Source organism: Prionailurus viverrinus, chromosome D1, assembly GCF_022837055.1.
Source record: "Prionailurus viverrinus isolate Anna chromosome D1, UM_Priviv_1.0, whole genome shotgun sequence".
Classification (NCBI taxonomy): Eukaryota; Metazoa; Chordata; class Mammalia; order Carnivora; family Felidae; genus Prionailurus; species Prionailurus viverrinus.
In genome coordinates, this window is record NC_062570.1 from 66598690 (window position 1) to 66614598 (window position 15909).

The following is a 15909-nucleotide window of genomic DNA, read 5'->3' on the forward strand; positions in this document are numbered from 1 at the left end:
AGATAGTTCAAGTCTTCCAATTTTGTTCTTTTTCAAATTTGTTTTGGCTATTCTAGATTCTTTGCATTTCCATATGGATTTTAGAATGAGCTTGCCAATTTCTACAAAATAGCCTTCTGGGAGTTTGATTATGATTGCACTGAATCTTTAGATCAATTTGTGGAGATTGACATTTCAACAATATTGAGTCTTCTGAGCAAGAGGTATCTCTTGCTTTGGTTAGGCCTTTAATTTCTCTCAGTAAGGTTTTGTAGTTTTCAGTGTCTAGGTCTTTAATATATTTTGTTAGATTTCTTTTACATTCTTTGATACTATTGTAAAGGTAATAATTTTTACATTTCAATTTTCCAATGATTCATTGTTATCTGTGGAAATACTAGTGAGTTTTGTATATTGATCATGTGTTCTGTAGCCTTGCCAGATTCACTTATTCTACTAGCTTTTTCTTTTTTTTTTTTTTGTAGATTCCATAGACAACTGTTGTTTGTGAAAAAAGATAATTTCACTTTTCTAATGTGGATGTCCTTATTATTATTATTATTATTATTATTATTATTATTTTCTTGCCTTATTGCATGGCTAGGATATTTATTTAGTACAATGTTGAATAGAAGTGGTAAAGCAGACATCCACATCTTATTACTGATCTTAGGGGAAAAACATTTAGTCTTTCACTAGTAAATATGATGTTAGCTGTAGGTTTCAAAAAAATACTATTTATAGTTTGAGAAAGTTCTCTTCTATTCCTAGTTTCCTGAACATTTTTACAGAAATGGGTTATATTTTGTCAAATGGTTGTTTGAGTGTATTGGTTTTGACCATATGGTTTTTCTTTTTTAGTTTCTTAATATGGTGAATTATAGTGATTGATTTCAAATGTGAAACCAACTGTGCATTCCTGGGGTAAGTGCCACCTGGCCATGGTATATTATCTTTTATTTATTAAAATTTTTTTTTATGTTTTATTTTTTTATATTTGAGAAAGAGAGACAGAGACAGAGAACGAGCAGGGGAGGGTCAGAGAGATGGAGACAGAATCTGAAGCAGGCTCCAGGCTCCAAGCTGTCAGCACAGAGCCTGATGTGAGGCTGGAAACTTGCAGTGAGATCGTGACCTAAGCCAAAGTCGGACACTTAACCAACTGAGCCACCCAGGTGCCCCTATTATCTTTAAATATTTTGTTGGATTAGATGTGCTAAAATTTTGTTTAGAAAATTTGCATGTGTGATCATCAAATGTGTGATCACCACAGATACTGGTCTATAGTTTTCTTTTGTTGGCTTTGTCAGGCCAGGGTAATGCTGGTCTCATAGACTGAGTTGAGAAGTATTACCTTTGTTTCAATTTTCTGGAAGAGTTTTTGTAGAATTTCTATTATTTCTTCCTTAAATACTTGGTAGAATTGACCAGGGAATACACCTGGGTCTGAAGTTTGCAGTGTGGAAAGATTTTTAACTACAATTTCAATTTTCTTAACAGACATAGACTTCTTCAAATCATGTATTCCTCCTTGAGTGAGTGTGGGAGTTTGTGTCTTTCAAGGAATCTGTCCATTTAATCTAAACTGTTTATTTTATTGGTGTAAAAATGTTCATAATATTCCTTTACCGTGCTTTTCATATCTGTAGACTCTGTAGTGATGTCATCTTTCTCATTTCTTTAAAAAAAATTTTTTTTAACATTTATTTTTTAGAGAGTGAGAGCATGAGTGGGGGGAGGAGCAGGGGCGGGGTACACAGAATCCAAAGCAGGCTCCAGGCTCTGAGCTGTCAGCACAGAGCCCAACACAGGGCTTGAACTCATGGACTGCGGGATCATGACCTGAGCCAAAGTTGGACGCTCAACCAACTGAGCCACCGAGGTGCCCCTCTCATTTCTAATATTGATATTTTGTGTCTTTCTTTGATCAGTCTCGCTAGAAGTTTATCAATTCTATTGATCTTTTCAAAGAACAGCATTTGGATTCAGTATTTTATTCTTTCCTGTTGGCCACAAGATTTTTGGAGCCTAAAGGCAAATCTGCTTCAAATGAATTTAGCCTTATTATAATATGCAGAATTGGAAATGATAGGCATCTCAGTCTATAAATTAATTCTATATGAGCATTTCCCCAAATATGCTGATGAGTAGAGTTTAGGCCTTTGTCAGGCATCATCTGGATTCTGTTGTCCAAAATAATTTTGTATTTATCTTGATGAAAGACAAAAATATACAGATTTAAAAGACAAAGCTATGTGAGGTATTTTAGTTTTGTTTTCCATTACGGAGTGAAACTTGCCAATTTCACTTATTTATAAGAAGAGAATCTGAAATGGAATTTGGAGAAACATGAATTTATAGGGTCTTATATTTTGCCCATGTGCCATTAAGTACTTTATAATATTTAAAGGCCCATAAAATAAGCTATGACTCAAATCCCAGGAAAGATCAACATTTTGGGAATAAAATATAGTAGGTCAACACTGGATTTTACTTTCAAGATTTAGAAATGTTAAGCTACAAGAGACCCTATATAGGATGGTGTCAACATTGGAAAAACTGTGGGTATGGTAGATACACCCTAGAAAAACAAGCAACTGATGTTAGTTTTTGTTATTTCAAGATTAAGATTTAACAAACATTAACTGTGCAGTTTCTACTGTACAAATGATTTTACGTAAGCTTTATAATCCTTCTGGGGTGCCTGGGTGGCTCAGTCAGTTAAACGTCTGACCGGCTCAGGTCATGATCTCACAGTTTGTGGGTTTGAGTCCTGCATTGGGCTCTGTGTTGACAACTCAGAGACTGGAGCCTGCTTCAGATTCTTTGTCTCCCTCTCTCTCTGCCCCTCCCCCACTTATGCTCTGTCTCTCTCTGTCTCTCTCTCTCAAAAATAAATAAACATTAAAAAAAATGATTTGTAATCCATCTGATAGCTATGTCTATCCATGTATCTATCTAGAAACCAAAGCACAGAGAGGTTGAAAAATTTGTTAAAGATCAAAAATTAGTAAGACTGATATGTAAACTCAGTTTATGGGCTCAAAATATTAACAACTTTAATACAAAATTGGCTTGTTATAAAACAGCTTGGATTGTGTCAGTTTCTGCCAGTTTTCAGATGAATGAGGAGTAGGCAGACACCAGAAACTTTGAATATGCCATTAATCCACTAACTGCAGTCATTTTGTCAATATTAATGGATAAATTTTATAGTCATGAAACTGTTTGAGGGCAGCCTAGCTCCTTACACATGTGCTCACAAGGAAAGTTCATATCTTCAAAAGGCAAATAGTTTTTCTCTTTGGAACAGGACTTGGCATAGTGCTGGCATATGGTAACTGTGAGGACAACCATCTCTTACAGCCAGACCAGAGTGAGTCAATTTACGATTTGAATAAACTTCAAAAGCAAAGTTATAACTAGTATTTGTTTTTCTCAAACAACGGGTCCTCAAACAATAAGTTCTAAGTTCTCAAAGATTTACTCTAATGTTGAAGTAGAGAAGATGCTTTCCTATACTCCATGTTTTCGTTTATATCATACAGGTTTGTTCCTTTGGTATTGTATTTTAAAAATAAATTTTAGGTAAAAATTTCATTTTTATATTTTGGATGTATTTCTTTTTGAATTTGGTTCAACTATTTTAAGAAAAGGAAGCATCCTGTAATGATATCATTTGAACTAAGCCAATTTCTTTTAGAAGCAACAAAAAATTTGCCAGATGTTGCTATTATGAAACAGTGATCTAGCATTTTAATTCATCTGACACCTGGATATACTGGCATAAACAATGGCTTTTTATATGATGAGGCAGTTCTAATTTAAGATCAGTACTTCATCTGTTTTCTTTGTAACTCTATTAGTACTAATGGACAAGTCTAGGCAAATTTCCATAGACTGCCTTTTGGCATTCAGCATATTAGAAATGGTTAATAAGCAGTGAACACATTCCACCTGGGAGTTTCGCTTGCTGCTGCACAATTTTGCACTTTTTTTTCTTTTAAATGTTGTTGGGCCTGGCTCTGTTTTGTGTCCCCGAGAGACTGAGGACAGCAGTAATTCGAATTGTCTGGCAAAAGCCAGAGTCATGTAAAGCACTAGTGTTCACTTGAAAGGTATTCAAAGAAGGCGTTTTCTAATGCCTAAAACTAGTATGTAGGAGATGATGAAACACTACCTTATAATTAAGTCAGCAAGAGTCAGAGCACTATTTGTTAACTATAGTCTTCTTAGTCTTCTGTTTTTGAATGAATAAACAATCCCTTTTCAGCACAAAGTAATTTGCTTCACCAAAGCTGATACCTATCATAGTCAGGCATCCTTTAAATACTGCAATTAAGGTCATATGCTCGCTTTGCCATGACTTGCCTGCACTCAGGATATTATGTGTGAGGGTACTAAGGCAAATGAGAGTTCAGGAAAATTTTTAAAAATTCATATTTTAATTAAAAACATCTTAACATGATACAACCAGATTTGAATGAATACTAAAGGGGTCTTTAGACCCTGAACAATACTATTCTCTACAGTTTGTGAAGCATTCACCTACAAATAAGTGAACTTTCATCAAAGTTCAATTTATATAGAACATTTGAATTTTGACTCATTATTTAAAATGAGAAGTTGCTAGAAATACACCTCAAGTTGTTTTATATAACTTAACATTACATAGTTTTAGCATCTATTATAATGTATTCTGAAGACAACAGGAATATAATTCCTACTTCATTTTAGTTTATGTTAAGTTACTTTGTTTACATCACTTAAGAGGTACTCACAAAATACAGGTTACTTTCAAACATTCTAGACTATTCACACTCCTACACACCACCAACAATAAAATATAAGCATTACATTTCAAGTAATTATTACTATACTTGGGATACAATAATGTTTTCATTTTCAAGGACAGTATGTCTTCCATGAGAACCTCTCATTTCTTACTGATTGTGAGTGGATTCTTTAGCTGACTCTAATGTTTAGGTATGCAGAGTTCTGCAAGTTAAACATGGATATTTAACATATGTAATAGTGCATTTAACTTAAGCAAATACAGCCATACAAACTCAGCCCCCTGCAACTCTCCCTTAATTAAAGGAAAGGAAGTTTTAAAAGGTAAAAAACTAAAAGGAGGTAGGGAGAATGAGAGGGGAGACAGTAGCAGGTCAAGAAAATTCAGCACATTTGTGAATGATGAAAACAGAAGGAAGGACAGCAGTAAATGACAGATGAGAAGCTACACTGGGATGCCTGTAGGATGACAATGATTTGAGAAGGCAACAGCTTGCCCTGTAAATCCAGAAAGGCTCAGGGCTCAGAGGCCCCCAAGTGCTGAGTAACATATATAGGGGTGAGATGAGAGCCCAAAATGAGGACTAGATGTAAGTTTACAGAGGAGGTGGTGAGATCTCCAGGGTCCTTTCCTACCCCAGGCAGTCATGTGATTGTCTCCTTGAAAGCAAGAGATTAGAGGTTTGTCCTCTGGAAAAACCAAACTTGATGAGCTTTGGGCTTGGGAACAGCAGGCACAACTGGGTTGGTGACAAGGCTTGAAGTTGAAAATAACATGGAAAAAGAAAAAATCTGCACACTCAAAAGGGATCTCCCTGGACCCATTTCTTGCCTATTTCTAAAAATCAGGCAGTCAGGCTTATAAGTATTCTCTGGGTACCAGACAGACAAATTTTTCTATGGAGAAACCATATAGCTGCTGTTTTCTTTTTCTGGAACTCCAGTTAACTGAGATGTTGGACTTCCTAATTAAAATTTTGTTTCTTAGGTTCATTGAAATATAATTTACATATAACAAAATTTCCATATTTTCAGCATATAGGCTGATCGATTAATTTTGGTCACTGTACACATCTGTGTAGTCACCACCACAAATAAGACAGAATAGTTCCCTCATCCTAAAAAGTTTGCTTATGCCCTTCCATCGTTCTTGACCACTGGTCCCAAGAAACCACTGATCTGTTTTCTGTCACTGCAGTTTTGCCTTTTGTAGAATTTTCTATAAATTAAATCATATAATGTGTAGTTGCTCTTACCTGCCTCCCCATACCTCTGTCAGTTATACTGAGAAATAGTTGACATACATCACTGCATAAGCTGAAGGTATACAGCCTAGTGCATTTGCTAAGTGATATAAGAAGGCAATAAGCAAGATCATAAGAAGTGCTTTCATGAAGAACTCATATGCTTTCACCTATCTAGATGTGAGAAAAAAGATGCTTGCTCCCTCCCTTGGTCTCAGTTAAGCTTTCTGTTTCAGAGACAATGGGGCTCCAAATGTCTTCCTCATCTATCTGCCAAAAGGAGTATGAAATGAAAAGACTAATATTAAAATAGTAAACAAATATATCATTTGCTGCAAAGATTTAAAATGTAAGCTCAACCTGGTCACCAGCTTCTCCAGATGCTGCTTGGACAGAATTAATTGAAATTATTCAATAGATCTTTTCTTTAAGAAGCCGATTAGAGCAATCAAAAACAACCACCAGAGTGTGTATGTGGGGGGTAGGATCAGGGGGATGGAAAGTTGCAGGTAATGGGTATGGAGTTTTTTTGGAGTGATAAAATGTTCTAGAATTGATTGTGGCAATTACACAAATCCGTGAATATACTAAAAACTATTGAACTATACATTTTAAATAAATGAAAAATTACGTAGTGAATTAAAAGAGCTGATCAAATTATTAATAGACTAAAAAAACAAACCAAAACAAAACCCATATACCAACTTGGCCTCTTAAAAACTGAGAATAAACTGACAGTTGATGGGGGGGGGGTGGGAGGAAGGGGAGGGTGGGTGATGGGCATTGAGGAGGGCACCTGTTGGGATGAGCACTGGGTGTTGTATGGAAACCAATTTGACAATAAATTTCAAATTAAGAAAAAATAATAAATGAATACAAACTAAAAAAAAAAAAAAATAGAAGACTTAGTTCCAGTTTTGGCTCCTAAAAACATTTCCACCTTTCCTTCCAATAGGTACCTGAGGCCAATCATTCCAAGGAAGCTCACTGTTCTGACACATATGTTTGATATGCCAGAACCCATTCATTTTGTGGTGCAGATGAAACAAAGCTGGAAATGTCAGTCCTGCTTTTCCTAGGCCAATTTAGCAAAGCCAGTGCTAGGCAATTCTCAAGCCCAATCCTGATTAAGGCCCCATTAGGGAGTTTATATCTTATGTGCATGAGATGAAGGCAGGAGGGAGCCTAAAGCATTCACACCTCCCCCACTCCCCTGCTCCTGCTGGGTTGGACTGGATTATATACCTGTGTTTCTGTCTGGTCCTTTGATTAGCCCTGAGTAGGTCACTGAGTAGAACCGAGCCAGGGTTCTCAACCTCATAGGCTTGTCTGATTGGGCCCGGATTCTTTCTCTAGGGGTTAGGCCTTACCTTCTATATTCCTAGGCACAAGCTAAAGTCCTCTCAAACTGGGAAGACCATCTGTTGCATTTCAGGCTCTGCCATTACCTAGAGATTTTTGCTGTTCTACCATAGGTCAAACCTTTCTGGACAACAAACCCAAGTTTGCTCCTCTTCTTGGGAGATGATAATTTAGAGTGCTGGCCACTTCACATGGGGGCCAGCCTAATAGCCAACTCAGTTATCCTAATTTCAGAAACCAACTAGTTCTCTTCTTCTCTATTACCAGCAATCCACTGCTAAGATTTCAGCAGGTCCATCAGAGTCATGACATGAGGATACCTGGCACAGCACTGCAATGGCTTGATAAATGCTAGTTCTTTTCTTTCCTTCATATCAAGTCAATTTAAGCTTGCTCTACTTACCTGGTGTACACAGTCTAAGAACTGCAGGAATATGGGAGTAAAACCACTACCCTGACAGTTGAGAGTCAAGCTGCTCCGCTGACTAAATTTATGACCAAAAGAGAGCCACTCTTTTTCCACCAACATCCGGAAGCCTTCAAGTGTCCTATAAAAGGGATCACTGAGTAACTGAACCAAGGATGTCACCTAGGGCACAAGCAGGATGGATACTTCATTACTTTCAGTCCTGAAAAAATTTTGTTAGTAAGACAAGCAAAGTCACCTCAACAGCAAATTTGTTCACTAACTGCTCCACGACAGCCAATCAAATTAATTCTGCAAACTTTCCAGCAAAAACTAAAACTCAGATTCATTTTGGCTACATGTTCTCTTTCAGAAATTATGATTTTAATCTTTAGCTGGCCAGTTTGCTGACTGCAGCCCTCTCCTAGGTTAATTAATAAGGCCAGAGTATCAGTTCAAACCTACATCTACTTTTTGACAGGTATAGATTAATGTCTTACTGTAGTTTATATTTATACTTTTCCTTTTCATGTGGAGTGGGTAAAGGAGGGGCTTATTGAAAGCCAGGGGAAGGGCTGATAAAACCAGGAAGGATGATCCATGTCCTACCCTCTGATCAAGTGCTCCATTTGTATGCTCACATGGTGTATCTCTCATGTGGGAGCCTGATGCCCTGAGCCGGAGCTACAGGCTATGTTGTGCTGGGAAGCTCAGGACTCAGAGCTTTCTCATGGATACTAGGTGTTTTTAACACAGGACTTTCTCTGTCCATAATTACATTAGTCATTATACAAAAGATTCATCTGCAGAACTTAAAAACAACCGAATTTCGATACAAATATAAAACTAAGTATCTGAAAATATGTTTTAAGAGTTTACTTGTGCAGTGATGTCCCAGCCTTCCTCCAAACAGACCAAAACTGAGGAACCATTCTCAAGTACTTCTGATATAACCACAGCCAGCTGCATTATCCTGTGAAGCTAAGAGATAAGAAAGGAGGCCACAATTAGACCAGGCACTTTCTGAGCACCAAGAACACACAGACTCATTATCAACCTTAGATAACAAAAACAAGTTAGGGATAAAGTATTTGGACAAAAGAACCATGTAAGTTTTAAATGCTTTAAGTTCTTTGTCAAAATCAAGATGAAACAATAACATAATTTAAAAGCAGACACATTTAAAAATAATGTGTTCAAATGATATATCATGAAATAAACTGACCTTACATGATCTACTCAAAGTAGAAGAGTTATATAATTCCATAGAGTGGAAAAGAGAGATTCTATAAGTGGCCCTACCAAAACAGTTACTGGATGTAAAATTTGTTTTTCTATGATGTAGTCAGTTCTATTTCAGATACTCTTAATTTTTCTGCAATTAGATAGTGAGGATGGTTGCACAACTCTGTGAATATACTAAAAAGCACTGAACTGTACACTTTACAGGGTTGAATTTTATGATAAATGAATTTTGTATTTTAAGAAAGACACTCTTGTTTGTACTGTGTATTAAATGGGAAGAAGACTCAGATTTGTGCTCAGCTTTTTAAGCCAAGCCAACTGACTCAAAGTCCCTAATGAACAATTATGCTGTGAATAGAGCATAGAGATTCAAAACCAAATGTATATTGTAGTTTAAAACTATATTTTAAGTATCACTTGATGTAATTTGTAGATGAATCCAACTTTCAACTAACACAAAACAAAATTAACTCCCCCATATTTTAAACAGAGCTAGGCTATTTTAAACCCAGGAACAAGGCACATGTCCTCTCCAGCAATGGGAAGCTCCTCACTGTTCCTGTAACATAGCCTGAATTCTCTTGGGCTTAGCATTTGCTCTAAGTTAACTTTTAAAAATGCCAATATCCCAAGTGGGGCAGTATTTTCCACTGTTTTTAGTCACGAACTTCTGGTATGAATCTACTTTGGAGTAAGAAGCAGAACAAAGAATGTACCAGAAGCACAGATAGATAGGTTGAGTGGTGGGAAGTTTGGGGCTGGTGCTCATAGCTTAGGGACAGAAGGGAGTTTTGATCAGCTCCTTCCATGAGTACTCAAAGTATCTAGATTTATAGCTAATTGTATATATGGCTGTTTTTTTTTTTTTTTAATAGCTTAAGTATCTTGAGAATAGTCACTGCCCTGGGTACTCCCATCATTTCTTGGCTTATGGAAAACAACTCTTTTTCCTTCCTAAGAGAGGCAGGAGGCTTGGAGGCAGATGGGAACAGAGATCAGAGGGGCTGGAACTCCTACAGGGGGCAAAGGAATAATGGGTATAGCATCAATGGTTTAAAAACAAGGCTGAAGGGTATATTGCAGAGATGCTTTGGCCAAATGTCTGCGTCAGTGTCTAAAACATGCATGTCATAAATACCTTTCTTATGTGGTTTGGAAGAAATGTGGGTTATGTGTGCTGGGATACCTATTTCTCCTTAATTTCTCAATAAGAGTTTAATTAAAAACATCCCAAGTTTGACTTAGCTGAAGAAGGGATATGTGTTTTTTTTCCTAAACTTTAGGTAGGCTTTGGGGCATCCAATATGACTCTGGTGGATGGTTTGAGGGTGAATCTAAAATCTACAGACAAGGAAAAGGCACATGGAAGGTGAGAAAGTAGGGAAAGTAGGGAAAGGCTCTTGGAATCATCTAGAAATCAAATTGTGTCCCTGGATCCTTACTCTGCTGACAAAAGAGCAGAAGTCCTATAAATATTTGATTAAATTTGCTGCATATCAAAAAGTTTCCATCTAACAATAAAGATCTCCTCCTTAGCATCCTGTGAAGATTAAGTTTTCAATTAGAAGAGATTGAAAACCCAGGGATGAAGAATTCTATCCCCTCATCTTCTATATCACATGTTTCCTGGAACTGAAAAACCTTTATGGAGTGTGTACAATAAGGAGAGAATGTCAGGTAATAGGGGAACACAATACTTTTTTCTCAAATACCAATTCTGTATATCCACTTGAACCTCTTGCCTTGAGTTATAAGACACACTGCTCTAGACATTACCTGTGGGAACCACTCAGAATCTCCCAGGGCTTTCAGGAAGGTCACTTCTGAGTCAGTAGGGATGGTGCTTGGAACACAAGCCCTCATCAATTTTTTAAAACTGGCTTTTACTTGTCGGATGTCATGAAATTCAACAGGAACAAACTCACAATTTAAAGCAAATTCTAACTTGAAGTTCTGTGGGTGAAGATGCATAGAATTAGGCATATGAAGTGCTATAGGTAAAAGAGCACTGTTTTTAATGTCAATACTTGATGATGTACAGTTAGTTGAGGCCAAGTTGCTATAGAGGTTGCAGAGGTCAAGAAAGTCAATCCTGTGGCTAATGTGTCAGTGTTACTGGAAAGAGCCATTCAGTAAGGTCTTGTGGTTTGACTTGGCTTGCTGTCATTCTGAGAATTTGGAGAGACTACTGGTAGGCTGGAACCTGCTGGAACTTATAACACCAAATATAAGCCAATTATAAGGCCATGAACCTGGAGTCTAAAGAGGAACCAATGACACGTGGACAGCATGATTAATCCAAAACTAAGTCTTCCAAGATATACACTGTAATGAAAAGGTAATATACTGTTGAGGTTTCAGAACTCTACAAATTAAAGTTTGTGGACATACACATATTTGTTTCTTATTATGTAAGTAAAACATAGTCATTGTAAAAGTGAAAAAAAGTAGAGATAAACATTGAGAAGGCAATAAAAATCATCATCTCACTGCCCTAACACTATTAACATTGTAGTACTCTTTTAAAGTGAATATACAAAATTTTATATGTAGTAAAATCTGAAAGGCTTTCTGCCTTTTAGCTTTGGGACAATATTTTTTTTCACACAATATGACACATGTATCAATATATATTTATTTGAATACTTTTATCATTTATATCTTTAATCCATATGGAATTTATTCCATGTGTGGTTGCATTTGTAATTTATAAATGCTAAATTGATGGCCCTTTGATCTATTTTGTTTTGGTAATCTTGTTGCTTAGTTCTGAGGATTTAAAAACTCTCAACCTTCTCATGCCAAAAAATGAGTTAGTTTTCTCAGACTCTTTGCACTTTCTTCACATTCTGCCCAAATAACTCTATTGTATTATTTTTCTTATTTTTTAATGTTTATTTATCTTAGAGAGAGAGAGTGCTTTTCTATTAGTTTTTTTAAAAACTTATAATAGATAGCTTACTTTCCAGGAGAACCAGGTTCCTTTCAATTTCTCAACTATACATGAGGTAGGTATGCTTATCTTCTAAACCAGAAACTATCAACCATAGTGTTGACACACATTAGGTCATAATGAACTTGTTACTAAGTATAAGGTATTAAAGTATATAAACTGAAAAAGGTAAATAAGGGCAATTCAAGTTTATTTAGAATAAGCCACTCTCTACTTCCTTGCGTTTCTATATGTGTCCTTTGTGGGGAGAAGAAAGTATCAGGTTGCAACTAGACGGCACTAGGCTGTCCAGAATGTGGCACATGTGAGACAGGTAAGGACTACACTCTATAGATACAATTCAATAAATAAAAAGAAAAACTTGAATGGAATATACAAAAATCCTAATTACTACTGTGCCAGGATGGTGGAATTATGTATATATGTATATATGCATATATATATATTAAAGTTTATTTATTTTGAGAGTTTGAGAGAGAGAGAGAGAGAGAGTGAGCAAGTGGAGGAGGGACAGAGAGGGAAATAGAGGATCTGAATCAGGCTCCATGCTGACAGCAGAGAGCCTGAAGCGGGGCTCGAACTCACAAACTATAAGATCATGATGCTTAACCAACTAAGCCATCCAGGTGCCCCAGTGGAATCGTTTTTAAAATATAATACTTTACTGATAAAAGAAAGAGAGAAAAGGAGAGAGACAAATAGAATGATAGCAAGAAAGAAAGAGAGAAAGAAAGTAAATAAAGGCATGAAGGCAGAAAGAAAGAAAAAGAAAGAAGGAAGGAGGAAGATGGGTGGCGTGTAGGGGGAGGGAAGGGAGGAAGGGAGAAAAAGGAGCATGAGTCCCAAGGACTCAGTCTTTCTTACTCATATATACATGATCATACAGCTAAACTGAGGACTGATGTGCAAAGGCAATGGCAGAGGTGAGAACTGAGAAGACAAACCTTGGAAAGTGATTCAGGTCATGAATAAGTGCTGTGCTGAAGTGTGGAAAGTCTGTGCTCTGGGAAAGACACTGGTGCCAAAGAGGCTGTACAGGCAACCCTGGATTACTGTTGAAAAGTGTTCCAACTATTTTCTGGATATAAAGTTATCTGCTGTATCAGAAGACACACATGCATACTTAACAATTGAGCACTATACCCAGCAGTTTCATGCCCTCTCCCCTAAAGGTTGTGACTAAGTGATTGCAGCAGTCCTGGCAGTGGGAGGGGAGCTAGCAAAGCCAGCTTGCCATAGAAGAGATGACGCAGTCATTGGCATCTTGAAAACCGAGCATGTGGGATCCTGCTCACAGCCTCTGCTCCACAGTTCAACTGAAGGTCTGTCTCTATTGCCCAGTGCTGACTGGAGCACTGGGCTAAACTTTGAGGGGATTTCTGAATTAACAAATACTTTTATTTCCCACAAACCTATCAGTAGTAATGAAATCTATTTTGTAATGTGTGAATTGCAAAAACAAACCCAAGGAAGTGCTGCTTTTAGAGGTAGAGACTATCTTTACAATTTATAGGACCTGAGCATAGTGAAGCTCTGTAGCACAATCACTTAAAAGTAAGATAGGCGTGCCTGGGTGGCTCAGTCGGTTGAGCATCCGACTTCAGCTCAGGTCACGATCTCAGGATCCGGGAGTTCGAGCCCCGCGTCGGGCTCTGGGCTGATGGCTCAGAGCCTAGAGCCTGCTTCCGATTCTGTGTCTCCCTCTCTCTCTGCCCCTTCCCCGTTCATGCTCTGTCTCTCTCTGTCTCAAAAATAAACACACGTTAAAAAAAAAAATTAAAAAAAAAAAGTAAGAAAAGGGGCACCTGGGAGGCTCAGTCAGTTAAGTGTCTGAGTCTTCATTTTGGCTCAGGTCATTATTTCACGGTTAGTGAGGTTGGACTCTAGACTGACAGTGCAGAGCCTGCTTGGGATTCTCTCTCTCTCTCTCTCTCTCTCTCTGCTCCTCCCCTGCTCTCTCTCTCTCTCTCTCTCTCTCTCTCTCTCTCTCTCTCAAAATAAATAAACATTTAAAAAAACCAAAGTAAGAATAAAGTTGATTAGGGCTTCTAATATTTTGAAATTTCTGACATGTCTTAGGACATGTGTGTCTAACCTTGCAAAGTTAAAAAAAAATTAACTTAGAAAACAATCTTGGCCTTCCCTTGTCTCCATATGCAGGGCCACAGCTTTCTTTTGTTCACTTTTCTACCTTCCTGTAGCCTTCTTTATCAATAGGGATCTATTTTGCCAGGGGCACAGATTTCTATGGAAGCTGAACAAGACAATGGAAAAACACAGCCCGAATAAGCCTTATTTCTTTTTTGTATGTACACTTCCTAAGATTCCTGATGTTTATGCTGATTTTTTCGTGATTATGTGTAAGTATATTTTCGTGGCTAATAAATATGCAGATATGCATCTGTATCTCGATATAAGTATATGCAGATATACATACATATGTATGAGCTAAAATTTTTTTTTGAGATTATTAACTCCAGATTAAGAATCTATGCTGTAAAATGAAATTTCTAGGAAAGCTGTTTGAGATAAGTTTTATAGACTGCCTTTGTGTATCCATAAAGTTTCTAAGTGAGAAAAAGAAATCTTACCCTTAGTTGCGACTTTTCACCAAATATATAAAGGGCCGTTTGGCGTTTCAAGAGCTGGTTTTGCAGGTAGGTGCTGTTACTAAAGGAGGCCGAGTGGTCCCTGCCTGCCAGCCGGGCGCCAACATCAATGAAAGATGTTGGAGAGCTGATGAGGCGAGTGCTAGAGCGAAGACTTGCCCAAACACCTTCACAAAAGCCAAAATAATGGAGTGAGATAACCTGATGTGGGAATGCCACTGAATAGGGAAAAAGATGTATGCTCTGTAGGGACAATTTTAGAGGTAATAGCAAGTTAATTCACCTAAGTAATCATGGATCATACCGGTCATTTGTTGTTTACTTTTGCAAATATAAGCATTATTCAATACAGCATTTCCAAATCACACAATCTTAGGGTTGGAAGGAGCTAACAAGTCACCCAAGTCAATCCCATTTTTTGTATTTTGATGTAAAGTCAGTATTTATAAGTAAATGCTGAGATCACAAATAGAAAGAGTGCACGGACACTGGGAAACAAAAAATGCAGGCAGAAGGCAACAATGTGAAAACATGGAGTGACTCAGTTTCTCAGGGTTTCATGAAAGAAGTAAGGAACACTCTTCTGCTTTAGTCAGTCAATGCAACAAGGAATCTAGATTAAGTAATAAATTAGAACTTTACTATACCTACTAAAATCTGAGGCTAGATCTAGAATATTTGTGTGTCATGCCCAAATGACATAATTTTAAATTAGTAAAGATAGATTCTAGTCTTTTTGTCCCAGTATCCATGAAAAATAGAAGTTATAAATTTAGTAATGCGCATTTCACTGATACGTAGGAGGCTTTATTTAAAATTTACAGTCAAAAGCAGATGTCTTCTAAGGGAAAGGCCAAAGCTAAGTTACTAGAAGAATCTCATGTTATAAATGGACCTTAATTATATTAATTAGAAAAATTGCATTTCTACTAAATATTCAATATTCAAACACAAAGGCAAATATTAAGCCTCAAACTTGACCAGCACTGTAGTACCTTCAAAATAACAGAGCCCCTTATAAATGCCCATAGACTACGGCGCTCATGCTGGTGATAGGGTCATTGGGGTATACGACACTATCACTGCTTGTCTATAGTGGGGTTCCTTCTCTAGACTTAGAAAGACTCTTTGAGAAGCTTTAATATTTGCCAAATCAAGTCATGTTTCTAGGGGACTGAAAGTCACCATAATAATGTCTGTCTCATCTGCTTCTTTCTTTATAAGCATTTATAGGGGCAGGAGACCAGTTCCCAAGAAAAGGTTTTGTTTAATGGATTTGTTTTTCAGATATTAGCTTAACATGAATTATAAGCTTGT

General features: G+C 37.1%; 1 protein-coding gene across 6 annotated transcripts in view; it reads right to left on the bottom strand.

The window, feature by feature from the left end:
* SBF2 (SET binding factor 2) overlaps positions 1-15909 on the bottom strand; it is a 501522-nt gene that overhangs the window by 19263 nt on the left and 466350 nt on the right. For all 6 annotated transcript variants that reach the window (XM_047877111.1, XM_047877108.1, XM_047877112.1 and 3 more), the window contains 4 exons: positions 14575-14759; positions 10807-10983; positions 8665-8766; positions 7783-7968 (listed from right to left, as the gene is read on the bottom strand). In XM_047877111.1, coding sequence (XP_047733067.1) covers positions 7783-7968; positions 8665-8766; positions 10807-10983; positions 14575-14759 — 650 coding nt within the window. The remainder of the gene's footprint in view (positions 1-7782; positions 7969-8664; positions 8767-10806; positions 10984-14574; positions 14760-15909) is intronic.